Source organism: Triturus cristatus, chromosome 6 (genome assembly GCF_964204655.1).
Source record: "Triturus cristatus chromosome 6, aTriCri1.1, whole genome shotgun sequence".
NCBI classification, from domain to species: Eukaryota; Metazoa; Chordata; class Amphibia; order Caudata; family Salamandridae; genus Triturus; species Triturus cristatus.
Window position 1 is genome coordinate 1,404,547,156 of NC_140589.1, and position 16,197 is coordinate 1,404,563,352.

At 41.5% G+C, this 16,197-nt stretch overlaps 1 protein-coding gene across 1 annotated transcript in view; it reads right to left on the reverse strand.

Annotated features, from left to right (window-relative positions):
- TXLNB (taxilin beta) overlaps positions 1 to 15,173 on the reverse strand; it is a 69,619-nt gene extending 54,446 nt beyond the window's left edge. Inside the window, exons 1-3 of the mRNA XM_085612474.1 lie at positions 14,937 to 15,173; positions 8,127 to 8,558; positions 2,059 to 2,150 (exon numbers count right to left, since the gene is read on the reverse strand). Coding sequence (XP_085468600.1) covers positions 2,059 to 2,150; positions 8,127 to 8,544 — 510 coding nt within the window. The 5' untranslated portion in view covers positions 8,545 to 8,558; positions 14,937 to 15,173. The remainder of the gene's footprint in view (positions 1 to 2,058; positions 2,151 to 8,126; positions 8,559 to 14,936) is intronic.
- Between the last annotated feature and the right edge of the window lie 1,024 nt (positions 15,174 to 16,197).

Genomic DNA, 16,197 nt, shown 5'->3' on the forward strand with positions numbered 1-16,197 from the left:
CCAAAATGTGTGCAACTCAAAAGGAATACCATTGTGGTGTTCTGGCCAACCGTCCTGAATAAGATTGGAGAGCTTGCTCAATTCCTCATCATTTTTCATACAATTTTCTCATTCAACTTCATCTACACTGAGCAGTTTGAGTACGACTTCTTTGTTTGTCCCTTCACTTTTGGGTATGGGAATATCTACCGTTGCCCTAGAAAGGAAATCTGACACCACATTCTGTGCACCTGTTACATGGTGTACCCTGTAATTGTATCCCTCTAACTCTAATATCCAACAGGATATCCTGGGCGTGGCTTCTCTGAATCCTTGGTTGTAAATGTGTATACTAAGAATTTATGTTCGGTATGATTGTGAAAGGTATACCTCGGAAAAAGAACTTGAAATGTCTGACAGCCCAATAGCAGGAAAGGACCTCCTTCTCCACCACCGAGTATCGTTTTTTTGAGCCTTTAAGGCCCTGGAAAGAAACGATACAACTGCTCATTTCCATCAACTATTTGTGTGAGACCTTTGTTACTGGCATCTGTGGTTAACAAAGTGGGTTTTTTAGGGTCAAACCTTGCTAGTGAATGAGCTTTGGTTATGCTATCTTAACTAATTAAGAAGCAGACTGACAATGCTTGCCCCTATCATATTAAGAGAGTTTTTTCAGTACATTTTGTAGAAGTTCAACAATGATCGCATAATTTTGGACAAATTTGGAGTATTATTGAGATAACCCCTAGAATGACTAATGGTCCGCCAAATTGGTAGGACCTTTTCTTTTCTCAATGGCCTCAACAAGATTAAGTTTAGATTTACTACCATCCTGGGATATAGTATGACCCAGGTACTCAACTGATCCCACTCCAATCTGGCACTTTTCCTTCTTGATGGTGAGACCTGCCACCCTTCGTCTGGACAAAACCTCTCTCATCATGGTATTGTGCTCTTTCTCATCCTTACCATATACTATAATGACATCTTGGAAGCACAATGTGTTTGGTATGTCTCTCAATACATTATTCTCTGGAAAGCTGCTGCCGTGAAGGCAAATTCAAATTGGATGCGCACATACTGATAGGCATCTAAGGGATATACAAATGACGTAAGATGGTGTGAGGAAGTGTGCAGCTCTACCTGGTGGTAGGCAGATGAGAGATTCAACACACTGAAGTAACTTGCATCCTTGATCACGGTTAAAACCTCATGGATCTGGGGAAGAGGGTGTCTGTCAACCCAAATATTTGCATTTATTTCTCTCAAATCCACACATAACCTGATGTATTTTACTGAAGACTTGGTAGCAATTACAACAGGGGCTAACCATTAAGAACGTTCTATGGGTTATATTATTCTTAGCCTTAATAATCTGTCTAACTCTTTTCTCAAAGGATCTTGCATCAGGTGGGGAATCGATCATCTCATTTGGGGGTGACTGGCTTGGCTTTGGGTTTCAATTTTAAGTTGTGCTGGGAATCCTTCAACATACCTAGTCCCTCAGCAAAAACATCAGGGAAGTTATCACACACTGATGGCGCATGTCTTGCTCTAATAAACCTTTTTCCATATGCATTGTCTCATGGACTTCGCTTTATAACAAACACATGCAAATTGTCCTTTTACTTTTGTGAGAAGCATAACTAAAAAGGCATTCTTGGTTCTGAAATTTCAGGAAATTGCAATATGATGAATTTTACTAAATTTCAATGAAAGGCGATATATCAAACATTACAGTTCTTATGAAAATTAAATTTAGGTCAATACTTATATAGCAAGTAATTTTTTGCTAACTTGTTGAAAAGATTAATGAAATAAATGGCACTTTGACTACTAACGTCTTTGCTCTCATTATGTGAATTATGTTTCGGTGTTAACACGTTTTCAGGTACAAGGTACATGAGGGGTACAGATAGGATGGTAGATTTTGTACTCTTGTAAAAGTCAGTAAAATGTACATTGATCTTCGAGACCACAGGTTTTAACAAATGCTTATAGTACTGGCATTAGTATCTTTTTAAATGAATGAAAATGTTTTATATTTGGTATTCTTCAGTTTCATTGTGCACTTACTATTTCAGCGTACTTCTTAATTACAACTTCAAGTTTTTCTTCTGGCGTACTCAGCTTACTCAAGCTTTGCATTAGGAGTGTGGCTTCTTTACCTATGACAAGCAATAAAGAAACAATGTACAGAACACAAATGGAATATGATATATAAGCACAAGATATAACTAACCATGTCTGACTGCTATTACAGTAAACCATCTGTATAATATTATATTCTGGCTTCCAATGCAGCATGTTAGTTAGAATCTGGATTTACTTGTGAGTGGCAGCAGTTGCTATATAATTGCACCAATGTAGACTTTGAGTCAATTTAATTCTGCATGAGGACTCCTTCAATTATTTTTTTAGTGGGCTCATATTATCCTTATTGATAGGCTCCCAGCCAGGCAACACGCTCACAGTACTGCAATTAGATAGCCTAATTGCTGTACCATGAGTGTGCCGCTGGCCAGAACCCTGTCAATAGAATAAACAGTGGTTTAAAAGTGAAGACTCTAGCCTAATAGTATGTTTCGTGAGAGGATCTTATCAACTAGGATAATATGAGCCACTGATAAACTAATTGAAGGAGTTCTCAGAAAGAATAAAATTGACTTGAGAGAAGTGGAGAAATGTAAACTGACAGTACGGCCAATGAAAGCAATATTGTATCAAAAGTATTGAGAGGATCAAGATAATGTTATTTAAGTATCCTTAATAAAGGGATTCTGTGGCTTCTCAAAACAAATTATTAAATTGGAAAAAAGTTGAAGAAAACTCTTCAACATGCCACACCATGCAGGAACAGGGGTGCAATTCCAGGGGAGCACAGCATGTGCCCCCGCGTGCACCTCAGACCCAGATCCGTCCCTGTTACGGCCCCCTTCCCTGCATGTCTGCCACCTTTTCATGGCGGGCTCACCACCATGAAAAAGATTCTGGATATGTAGGTAGTAATATACTCGTCGGTGCTGGCATTGGCACTGCCAGCATATTGAGGCCTGTTGCAGACTGCTGGCACAGTGGGATCCTTGATCCCAGTGGTGCCAGCAGTCTTGTGGTAGTCCGAATGCCACACTCCAAATACGGCGAGCGGACTCGGAGGGGTGACAGTGGTTGGACGGCCACTGCAGACTCTGAATAAGGCCCTAATAAGGCAAACTCAAAATATTCGACCTCCAGAATTTTTCTGTGTGTAAATATAAACTTATTTACCAGGACAACCCGCTCACACTCCAAAGTAAATCAGCCCTGGTCCGTAAGACTCTATAAACTAACATTGATGTTTTACTTCTGATTTTTTCTATTGGAAAGTTTTTTGCCTGCTCAGTAATGTCTGACAATGACATACAAAGTTATTCATTTCTGTAAAATTTTACTAATTAAATGACCCTCTGTTTCATTAACTGGTTTTTAGAAACTTTGTGTTTTTTTTATTTCTTAAGTGCATTGTTGCTTTGGTCTTATTGCTCTTCTAACAGATTCCCTTTTCTCTGTGGAAAATTAGGTTGCGTATGCCAGGCCATCAAGGATGAGCCAGGTATTCCTTATAGAAGTCTGTTTACCTACTAGTAACCAGATTATTCGGGGCATTTTAGGAACTCAGTGGGAAACTCTCAGCAAGATGGCAGCCTCTTTCCTCACTAGTTTAACAATCCAGCTTCCTACAGTTAGTCTTCCTATTCATGTCTCATTGTGTACAGAGTATGTTGAATAGTCTTGGGTTTTAAAAGTGGAATAGGCCACAGCCACAGAGACTACTGTGACAATACAGGTTTTCTCTCCTTTAACAAAATCTCCCTTTTCTGATAGCATAAAGCTACCAATGTTCCATTTTGTCCTACCAAAGGTTTGCTCTCTTTCACAATAACAGATGGCAAATCCAACTTCTGCCTTACTTCATACCTCTCTGTGGCAATTCCTACAAATCTGGGTCCTCTCAGACTGATATTACAATGGGTAACATTTGAAGCTGTGAGTGGTTTATTTGTGCATTGAGAAATGTATTTAAAATAAAGGGTCTGTTTTACTGTTTGGCAGGCAGACATTAGTTTCCGCATCTTGATGGACTACCGCTCACCATATTTTGAGATCAGCGCCTACCCTGCCCCTCCTGTCTTACACCTCCCACTGTGGACCCTCCTGAGAATGCACAGAAAGTTTGGTGAGCGGTTCCCTTGTTTTATGTGGTCGTTCACCAACGTTTTTGTTTTTCTAAAACAAATTCCAAAAGTGGAAGTTTGTTTTGGAAAAACAAAAAATACTAATGACCATGACACCCTGAGAGTTGTCTCCTAGGAAAAGGGGCTATTTGTATTTTCTCTTCTGTTCATGATTGACAAGTATTGGACCGTCCATTCTAAATAGGGCGAGCAATCTACAGTCCACCCAATTTAAAACATGGAAGCGGACTGAGCGTTTTTTAAACAGATTACTCCGCCACATTTGATGAAAAATGCCCTGTCTGCCAAACTATTAATCAAGTCCTACATTTTCATTGAGCTTTTCTCATTGTGCTACCATCTCAACTGTCATGCCTATGTTAAATCTATTGCTGCTTGTATGCATGGTTGCAGCCCATAAAAAGTGTGAGGTAGTGCCTTTTATTTGACATGGGAATGACAGAACAGAACACAGTTTGGGTCCAGTGGTGTGAAGATAATTTTACTGGTGCTGAGATTCAGCAGTGCCTGAATGGTGAGGTGTGTCGTAAGTGGTGGAAGGAAGGGTTGTGGGGGAGAAAATTATTCAGAGCTCATACACCATGAGAGGGATAGTGAATGCCTATAATAGCTGGGGCACCATGCTGCTGCTGCCCAGGTAGGATATGGCTGCTCGAAATACCTCCCCCCAACATCTCAAAGAAACACTGCAGTAGAGTATTACTTTTAGGGTTATTGCTTAACAGACCTATCACCAAGTAATGGATTAGTGCTTTGTTCCTGGGGCTGTCAAGTTTCCCCTTAGACTGCTCCAGAATGCAGCCTGTACATTGATTTTAGATGCACACAAATGTCATCATACTACCCCTCTGCAGACATTCTTGCACTGTAATTGTAATTGAAATTGCATTTAAACAGCTCTTACGACTCCTGATGAGGTGCTGAAGCGCTTTTTGGCGAGTAGCGTGCTACTCCCGAACCCAATTAGTGGTGAATTAGTATAGGGAAATATTACATTAATTTGAGCGGTGAACATGTGAGTCTGTTAGATCGATTGAAAAGGATAGTGGAGGGATAGAAGAGGGAAGGGTCTAGAAAGTGTTTATTTGGAGATCATAGCAGTAGGAGGAAGTTTGGGATAAGTAAAGGAGAGATGGAGGAAGAAAGATTCTCTAGAAGTGGATTAGGGAGAGAGATGAGGTATCAGATGAGTCTAGGAGGGATACATGAGGGAAGGGTTTAGAAAGGCTTGTTTGGGAGATCTGAATAGTAAGAGAGGTTTGAGATGATGCAAGGAGCAGTAGAGGAGGGAAGAGTCTAGAAAGGGTTATTTTGGAGATCACAGTAGTAGAATGGGATTTGGGTGAGTCAGGGAGTGGAGGTTGAGGATATATTGTGAGGGGTATAGGCTGATATATAGGATAGTGCATTGGCGATGCTGAATTATGAGTAAAGTAATACATATAAAGATACATAAGTACATGGAAGGTATATGCAAATCATCACATGCGGAGCACTAAAGGCTTTAAGCATTGAACATCGAAATAGCTATGGTGCATCTCCATTATTTCTGTTGGCCAAGCTCCCCCTGTTACAGCCATCTCAAACATTGAAGTTGGCTTACCAAGTTCAATTAAAAATTCACTGCTTCTGCAAACAAGGCTAAAGTTCTTAGCACCATAAACATGAAGGAGTCTTCCATTGCATATTCAATATATCCAGAACACCTCCAGTTTCGTAGGGCTTTGAAAACTTTGCAGTTCCCGCTACAACATCATAGATATTTTTACTGCTTGCCTAGTCCATGTGCAGTTTAGCCTCATGGGGTGAGATTGTTCTCTAAAAAGACGAATAACATGATATATCTTAAGAGTGATAGCTGGTTTACTGTTGATATTCTAATGCAAGTATTCCTTGTTATATCCAGTGTGAAGCATTGCAGGCTGGCAGCCCTTTCCACAGGTAACACTGTCTGGTCTGTTCTTGGTCTCTGCTAGGCCCATACATTGACTGACCAATGCAAATGCATCCTTGAATTATGTAACCAATACAGGCTGCGTAGAAGGAACTGCTGAAAGGCATGCATGCTGCAACATAGCATCCCTTATCCACAAACCAGTTAGCAATAGGTTTGCTAAAACAAATATTTGTATATTGTTTTGTATCTATACGGGATAGTATGGGCGGTGATCCAATGATCTGCTGCAGCCATAAAGCAGAAGGGGACCAGCCCAAAGGCGATCATGGAACTGGTGGCATTCGGCTCATACTGGGCAATTTGTCACTTTAAATATCACAAAATAGAAGAGACAAGGGATTGAGTCTTCTCTGACTCCCTTACCAATATTTAAGTCTCACACAACAGAGAAAAACTTTATAACAAAAATAGCTCTACTATACACTAGATACGGGAAAATCAAAAGGTGTCTTAATACTGCCCTCACACACTTGGTAGTGTCATGCTTCATCATTGGGCCGCATCATACATCCAGATGCAGACCAACACTCTGGATGGAGCGCAATTTTTTTGAGAAGATGAAGAATAGTGGTGAGGGTAGAGTGTAATAAAGAAAGGCAAAACGAAACACAAAAGTGTCACTCAAAACATAAAGGAAAACAAATCTTCTCCTGGAAGAAGGGACCAAGAGAGGTGCAGATCTTCTCAAAAAAATTGCGCTCCATCCAGAGTGTTGGTCTGCACCTGGATGTATGATGCGGCCCAATGATGAAGCATGACACTACCAAGTGTGTGAGGGCAGTATTAAGACATTTTTGGATTTTCCCGTATCTAGTGTATAGTAGAGCAATTTATCACTTTACCCCACAGTCTGCCCGATCACCCACGTACTCCAGTCAGGAAAATGTTTGCCAAACAGGAACTGAACCCAGTCTAAAGATTTTACACAGGCAAATCCCTGGGGACATAGTATATTGCATGCAGCAGTATACGACGCATTGCAAATTTGTTTCTCCTGAACATTCTGAAAAGCAGATAGGGGAACAACAGTGCAGCTCTGCATGGAAATAGGCCACTGAGCGCTTGCAAGGTATCATGAGGGTCACCTTGAAACCACTCCTTCAGCTGCGGAGCACATCACTGGCTCCTCATAAAAATGAGCTAAAAAGAAGGAAATGCCATCTTTAGGACATCCAGAAAACGCAAAAAAGTGATGGGTGGAATTTTTTCATTAAACCCAGCATTAAACTCAGCCACGGGTAGGTATTCAGGGCCATATTTCAGCCCATTGTTTTTTATTCAGTGAGTGATTGCAGACAGAGACACACCTTATGCAAAGGAGCTTCCAGTAGGAACAGTGGAGCCAGACTTTGGGGGCATCTGCTTAAATGGTTGATGTCTCTCTGCTGATCCTGGGATTTTTCCAGATGACCTTCAGTTGGCTGATCTTGTGAGGTAGCTAATATATACATACAAAACTGTTGTGGTCCAAAAACTGGGATCTTCAGAATAGACAATGAAGTTATTACATTGTGGACGAAGTACTGATGTTACACCTCAAGAGAAAGCAGCTTTTTAAAACCAGCTTTTTGTAAGGCGTGTTTGGGTGTGAATGCGAATTCTCATACAGAAAAAATCAGAAGAAAACACATTTAGAAATGCAAAAATATAAAATGATTAAATCAATGAATAAAATGATATATAAATTAACACAGGTAACACTGCAAACCAAGTAACCACGTTGGGACTATATTAAATAATTATGTTATGCTACATGGCTTATGAATAGCGCAGAGCTCCTGAATTCTTAGCCTCTTGGCACGTTTGGGTGTTTCACTGTTGTCTACTTTATATGTATAATTCTCTCTTGCCCATGGCCCTGCAGCACCCAACTCCTTTCGCACATCTGGTTTCCTACCCCATCTCAAAGACGTGCCAGGGCTGAGTTATGTGTTTTTTAGGTCACTACTTACCTAGTCCTTTCAGAATTTTCTTCTCCAGTTTTTGTTCTTTATTGCTGCCAGCCTCTTTGGGTGCTGAGGCATCTCCAGCACCAGCCTGCTCTTTCTCAGCCTCATCACTTGCCTCTTCACACTCGCCATCCTCCTCCTTCGACTGACATGTTCCTGCACCAATGCTCGCCTGCTCCTCCAGGGTTGTGGCGGGCCCATAACTTTGGATAATATCCTCCAACTGTCGACTCAGTTCATCTGAAAGATCTGAGGCAACACTTGCTTTCTTATCACCTTCTGCATTCTCATGAACCACCGAATCAAGAAGTAGGGCCCCGCTATTTTGTTCCGGAGGGATATTTTGACACGGGTCTTGTTTATCAGTGATGTTTACTGGTGCTTCATGGTTGGGGTCAGGCGACTGGTCAGAGCTGTCCATGCTCGAGAAGGATCCTATCAGAAAAAATAAAGCTATTGATTAGAACATGAGATTGTTAAGGTATTTATTTGAATTAAGCAAGGATACACTCTGAAGCCAATGCTGTGTTTAGCTTAGTTACAAAGATGCCGTTTTATGGCATGAAAAGGACATTTTTCCTTTAGAGTAAAAATAATGTTTAGGGATCCCGGTTTTATAGTATTTTTTTCATTTTTTGACTTTTCTGTCTGTATTTAGCCATATTTCTTTTTCGCTAATTTTATCTGTATTTATCCATATGTATTTTGAGTTAGAATCACTCATAGAACAACCCAATTTCCGTTTGTATGCACATTTAAAAATAAATACAGACAGGAAAATAAATGGGTTTCTGTCTATATCTATCTGTAAAAATAAGTAAAAAGGAAAACAGGGAGCCTTAATTATGTTATTCTGTGTGTCCTTCTGATTCAGGTTATATGCGTAAGATCAGTGCTAAATCTGTGCCGATGGTTGCTGGTCCCAGTGACCAAGAATTAGTTCTCATCATCAGACTTTGATCCAGTGCAAGAGAGAGATGGTAAAGGGAGTAGGAAGGAAGAAACAAAAAATAGGGAAGCAGTGTCAAAGTGAGAAGGCAGGGATGAGAACAAACTTGCAGAAGTAAGATAAACAGAAAATAAGTGTTGTGTGGTGGGAGACAGAGACCCCACCTGTAATGATGGTGCACGTGGAGAGCCAAGATCTTGAATTATAATATATACAGTAGTAAATGGGTAAGATTGAATATTGGTGATGGTTTTCACTGAGGGGTTTTGCGTGACTTAAACAGACAAGAGCAAAGCTTGAGTTGTACATGATGTCACTTAGGACCCCGGGGTGAAAAGCATCCGTGTTATTCACTTTTTTACCTATGTATAGTTTTATGTTATATATGGTTCCCAAAATCATCTGCCCCTATCTTCAGTTGCTACACAGTGGCAAAGGAGTAATGGAAGTAAAACATAACTTGGGTTCTCCCCGTCCAAAATGTAAAAACAACATAACTGTCCTGCAGTCAACCAACCCACAGCCCTCTGTATCATCTTACCCTTAGAATTTTGCATCAAAGATCATGGTTGGTTGCATGTGAACGCTCATGCACCACCCATGGAATGCCCCCTTCACACTAAGTAGTGCAAACCAGCACTAGCTGCTGCTTTGCATTACTTTTAGTCAATTTCTAGGGCAAAACGAAAGTAAACATTTTGAGTTGGTTTATGTTACTTTTGTGATGCAAACCCAGTGCAAAATGTAAATAAATCTGCCCCTTAGAATCTAGTGTTCTCATTAGTGGGTCTCATTGTAAGCCACACATAAGAGGAATTTAGGAGCTAAGTAATAGGAAACTAATCGCTTCTCTACTTATGTGTTTTGTTCCTTGATAGTAATCATTACCCTTCTGAGAGGTAACTGAGTACCAGATTTATGTTTTGAAAAATGTGCATCTCGATTTAGCTTTTTCATCCTCTGAAAGAACATCCATACCTCCATAAAAACACCCAATGAGAAGATCAGAAAGAGTTTGAGAGTGGGCAGTCAGCCAAACCTCCCGCATTTTGATGCTGTTGATATACAGCATTGAGGATATTTGTATATATGTGTTATACTTTTCACGTATATGTGGATGTAAACATAGAAGGAGTGCATATACATTTGTGTGTATATATATATGTATATATTCACTGAAAAAAACAAAGGTTACAGGGACATTATAGTTAGGATATAGAATTTTTTTAAAACCTTAGAAATTCACTGAAAAAACAAAGGTTACAGCGATGTTATAGTTAGGCTGACATTTCACTTGTACAAAACAGGTGAAATTCAGCAGTTATAGTTAGCTGAGCTAACTATAACTCACGCCCCCACAATGCACTACTTATGACCTCACATATTACATCACTCATGATATGGTCAGTGACATCACTGATGACATCACTGATGACATCTCATATGACATGTAGGTGTAACCTTTTTCAGTGAATTTGTAAGGTTTTTTATTCTGTTTCCTAACTATAACGTCTCTGTAACCTTTCGTTCTTCGTGAATTTCTAAAGTTTTTTAAATGCTTATTCCTAACTATAGAGTCCCTGTAACCTTTTGTTTTTTGTGTGAATTTCTATGGTTTTTCAAATAGTAGTCGCGTTTGCGGAGAGGTGGAGGAAGAGGCAGGGCCTTTGACCAGCTCTCAGGAATTCTGCTGTGAAGGACTTACAGGAGGTACCAGGCGGGCTTCTTGGCCCCAAGGTCCCACAGGAATAACGTGGACTTCATACCCCAACCAGTAGTGAATAAGGAGCAGCGTTTGCAGAGTTGTGGAGTGTGGGGGTGTGGCCTCCGAAGACCTCTTAACAATCTCTCTCTGTGGGACTTACTGGAGGAAACAGGAGGGGTATGTCCTCATTATAATGTCCCTGTAACCTTTGTTTTTTTCAGTGAATTTCTACAGTTTTTTAAATGCTAATTCCTAACTATACCGTCCCTGTAACCTTTGTTTTTTTAGTGAATTTCTATTGTTTTTCAACTAGTAGTCGCATTTGCAGAGTGGTGGAGGAAGGGGCAGGGCCTACTTCGGCCCCAGGACCCCATCCCCTGGGACCTGGCCTCTCCGTTGGGAATGCGGGAGGAGTCTGAAGACCCCATGGTCCCTGTCGACTCTGGTCCTGTAGGAGCTGGCATTGCTTTTGGACAGAGGGAGCTGCTAACATGCAGCTCCCTCTGTCCAAAAGCAATTCTGCTCTACTTCGTGGAAGCAAGAGCATTTTTACTGCTCTCGCTTCCACGACGCAGAGCAGTATTTGAAATGGCTTGGCAGGAGCGGTGCTCCCGGCAAACCACAGCAAACTGCAATGTCCATTGCTGGAGCTGGTCCTAGGGGGTGGCAGTTCTCAGGGCCATGTAGAGCTCCTGGAGGGGGACCGCATGGCCCCCCTCCTTTATTCAAATTTGCCCCAGGTAGGTGGTGGTCCCCAGGGCCGGGGGTATACAATGGACCCCTTAATTGTTGTATGTGGGTCCCAGGAAAGTGGTGGTCCCTGGGGCTGCGTGGGGGGCTCATTCTTATTTATTTTCATCCCCAGGAAGTGGTGGTCCCCGGGGATGTGGGGAAGGCATAGGGCCTCCCCGCTTTGTTTAAAAAAAAAAATGTTATGCATTTGAGGTTGTGGCAGTACCCGGGGCAGCGCCCCACCCTATATATATTACATGCCAGCCAGGACCTGGCCCACCTGGGGGTTAAATAAAAGCAAGCGTGGGGGCCCACACTTGCTTTTTTTTAAAAATGTTGACGTGAATTTGCATATATCGCGATTTTGCAGCAATTAAAAAAAATAATGGTTTTATGCTATGGCGGGATCCCAATGGGACTCCAAGACCATGGCTTGGTGGTAAGGGTATTGCTACTTTGCCCCCTTTTCTTTATTTTCACTTTTTGGGGGGGCACTCAGTGAAGCCGAGTCCCAAGATGGCTGCCAACACTTCCTGGTTGAAGTGTTGGCAGCCAATCAGAGCAGTACATTTCCCTGCATGAGCTCGTCTTTTTTGCAAGGGCTTCGCGACTAAAGATACGTCTGTCTTTTTCATCCTAAATTTCACAACAACTACTGTACAGATTTACACCAAATAACAAAAAGAACAATCTGCATAACAACATCTACCTTTCTGACAAATTTGTTGTAATTCCGTCCAGCAGTTTGGGCTGTAGGTTAAGAACTAACATTACAAACGCAACCTTATTTTGCACCATTATTTCTCTGTCCTCGCTGCACGGGTCACCCCCAAAGCACACAGAACCTACTTTGACTCTTTTTTTTGGAAAATGTAATGAAGATTGGTCAAACGACATCAAAGTTATAGGCACGTCAAAAAATGCTTTTCCGATGGAAACTAGGTCCTTACTATAACTACCCATTGGTGACTGCCAATAGGTAATATATATAAATATAGCATAGGAACCGGGTTAACATAATATTTTTAATTAGGGTGATGCAGCCTGCCACAGAGAGAGGGAGGGACTGCCAAAACCCTACTTGAGCACACACTGATGTCAGTGCCCTGGTGAGATTCCTGTCATCAAGGTCAGTAGGCGAATGATAGATGCCAATGCCCAGATATCAAAACATGTGGGGTTGCCAAGGCAAGCGAATATCGTTTAGTGTTGTTTGCTGGGTCTGCCATTGTGGGGTTGAATGGAAAGATGCACGTTTTGGTACAGTTGACCATCAGACCCGATAGTCCCGCAAATATGTTAAAAATGGAGGCTACAATCTCTGGTATCACTGTGACATCCCTAAGGTATAGCAGAAGGTCATCAGTTTACAGAGATACAGGGTGTAGGGCAACTCCAAGCGTGATTCCCCAGGTGTGGTTACCAGTATAGAGTGCCAGCGAGTCTATGGCTAGTGAAAAAAAGAAGAGGGGACAGCTTTGGCGTGTGCCTCTGGCAACTGGAGATTGGTCTTGGTTTTACCTTGTGCAATTCTGCCCATAAAAATGGTGTGAAGCTTTGGTTGCAGCAGTCAAGCCTCTTTCCCTTGTTAGGACGAGCCTGGGCAGCGCATGCGTTACTCTGCGAGGCATGCTGGTTTTGAGTATAGACTTGAAGCCCTGTCCACTCTTCGCTTATATTTGTCATTGGCTTGTGTCAATGTCCTTCGTAAATGCTGGCTTCTAATTTGTTAATAGGCTTGTTAGTCCCTCCTTAGTACTGCCTTGTCTTCATTTGTAACCTTCCATGAGGACTGGCCCTTTTACTTCTGTTGTTACACGGTATGTCTTATTTAGTCTGTACACACTATTTTCTTTCACGAGTTTCTCCTACTGCAGGCACTACATGCTTTCCTGCAACATTCAGTGCGCCATGCATGCTTTCACTTTCCAAGCAGCCCAGGACAATGGCGGCCGCCTCTTTGAAATTAAATATGTCTTGCATTTAGAAGAGTTTGAGCTATTGGCATTGAAAATGACAATGCCTTTTATTTATGTGTAAATTTTCAAAACAGATAAATAAAAGGCATTGTCATTTATAATGCCAATATCTTACACTCTCGCAAATGCGAGACCTATGGAATGGAAATGGAATAACTTATATTTACTGAGGGTGCAGGGGAAATGATGTCGACACTGGTAAAGCCATTTTTCCAATAGGGAAAATGAAAAGGCACTTGTGTCACATATATGTATGCAGAATGTTTCACATGAATTGGCCTTCTCAAGGAAATCTAAATCCCTAAATAATTGGAAATCTTCTCCACATGCATAACTAACCCTGAAGTGAGGAGTTAGGCTATGCACGACTATTAGGCTTCAAACCAAACAGACAAAACAAAAACAAAAACACAGAAAAGTCTGGTCAGTAGCAGTCACCCAGAGGCGGACCAGTTTGCAGTGTAGCAGTTTGAGTCTTATCCATTCACAATCAAGTGAAAGGGTGTGCATGTTTCTGTTTCCCACAGCTTAGTTACATTGTCATTTGCTGGAAACATGTTCGTTTCCAAAAGGCACCGGTTGACTGAACGCAGCTGCCGCACACACAAACATTCCTCACTTCGGCTATCCCAGGAATGGCTCCCTCTCCTTGCAGGAGATTTGAAAAGCTGTCTAAATTTAACCCACGCTGCCTTAACTTCTGTTGGAACGACACATGGCACTTGCTGCCGACCCAGGAGCTATTTTAAGCCCTTTTCTAATGCGTCAGAGGCTCGTTACACCATCAGTGAAAACGGTTGTAATGGAAAAGTCAAACAATATAACAGCCAGGCAGACGAAATATGAACTAAAACGCACACCTCTGCCGGGTCTCCTCGCTCATAGAGACGCACAACGGAGGGCTAGACGCTTTCCAACTTTTGAGGCCTACCACAGGCCTGTCCTCGGGCCAGAACTGCATGCATGTAGTACTCTGGTAAATGTTTTAGGGGTAGAAGGGCATTCGATTCGAATCGTGCTTTTCGGACCTCGCGCGCATAAAGTCAATTTTGTTCATGTTACCGAGACTCTACGTAGTTTCACAGGAAGGTCCTATGTTTTTTATAATTAGTCTCCTGCTTTAAAGTGAACATGTTAGAAAAAACAGTATTTCTTATTTCTAAAAAAAAAAGTCATATCGGCAGATAAGAAACCCGCCATCTCGATCCCGTGCTCGCATCTTTTCAAGTAACACCAACAATTTTAATATTTTAAAGTCTCTCATAAAAAAAAAAGATGTCACTTTTTGCTTTGTCATCTCCGCTATAGTGAGGCTCTTTCTAAGAGAAAGATGGCATTGAAAGATACCGTATGGCGCTCAAGATTTGTCATGCGCTATAAAGCTGAAAATGAGCATTATGCGTACATTGCGGTTCTGTAGAAACACGCTTAAAAACGTCGAAACTTACCGGGCAAAATGACGACCAGACAGCCGGGGAGACGCAGCAAGTTGTCAGGGAGCTGGTGGAAGAGAGGGACACGACTCCTGGTCACACTGCAGTACAGAGGCAGGGAGTGGGGTGGGGTGGGAGGGGTGGTGGAGAAAGACAGGAACAGATGACAGACAGAAAGAGGAGGCCCAGAACAAAATGATGTGACCTCACACAGGGTGTCAGCACTGAAGTACCCTGGATTTTAAAAAGGGAGGCGGACACACGCAGGAGAGGCTGTGTAGGCTGGTGTGCTGAAAACAAACGCTATATTTATTTATACACCTTTTATATCACTGCATTACCACCTCGTGCCAAAAATGTGTATATGATAGTGGGACATTATAAATGTGTGTGTGTGCACGCACATATGTTTATGCATGTATATGTATGTATATTTAGATATAGTACCCACTGCCATCCATTATCAGGATATTGCAAGTCAGCGAGGTGTTTCATTATCATATAAAGGGACAATGCCAAAGGCAGAGTTATCACATGCGGCCGGCCGAGGGTACTTTATTCATTAAAATACATGGTTACACCATCAGCTTTTCCACAAACCACTTACATCCTTGGTGCTTAGCTCTTTCATATGAAAGAGATAGAATGTTTTACAAACATGAAGAATAAAAATAGAACATCCAGTGAAAAATTAAACACATCAAAAAAGCTGTTAGATTTTTTTTTTTTAATAGAAAAAGTTCAATGCAAGTCAGTTAAAGAACAAACATGCAGAAATATTCTAACTTTTCTATAATTACCTGAGGAGTGAAAAAAATAAACATAATGCCATTAATAGTTCCTATCTGCTTGTCACTATACTACTAGAAAAACAGAACAGAAAAAAAAGTCTCACTTTGTTCCTTAAACAGCTGCTTTAGTTATGCTCCTTAACCTGACCTGCATTTCCCCTTCTTTGCTGGCTCTGGCAGCAAGCATTGTGATGTCCGAACTCAACCGTAATAAGTTATTATAGTATTACAGTTGGGCTCTGAAGTAATTTCTTTATAATAGGAGAATGGGTGTATCACAAGCCACCTATTGTAAACATATTATGTTGGAAATGGTGGACCTGGCCCATTTCGAGGGTCACCCCTGAATGTCTGCCTTCTGTTGCTGAATCTATTTTTGTTGGCTTTAGGACTCTGTGCACTTTACCAAACCCCAACTGCCAACTGCACCAAGTCATAGGATCAGAGACAGACTACAGGCACCAAATGGCTACTGCAAGAAAAAT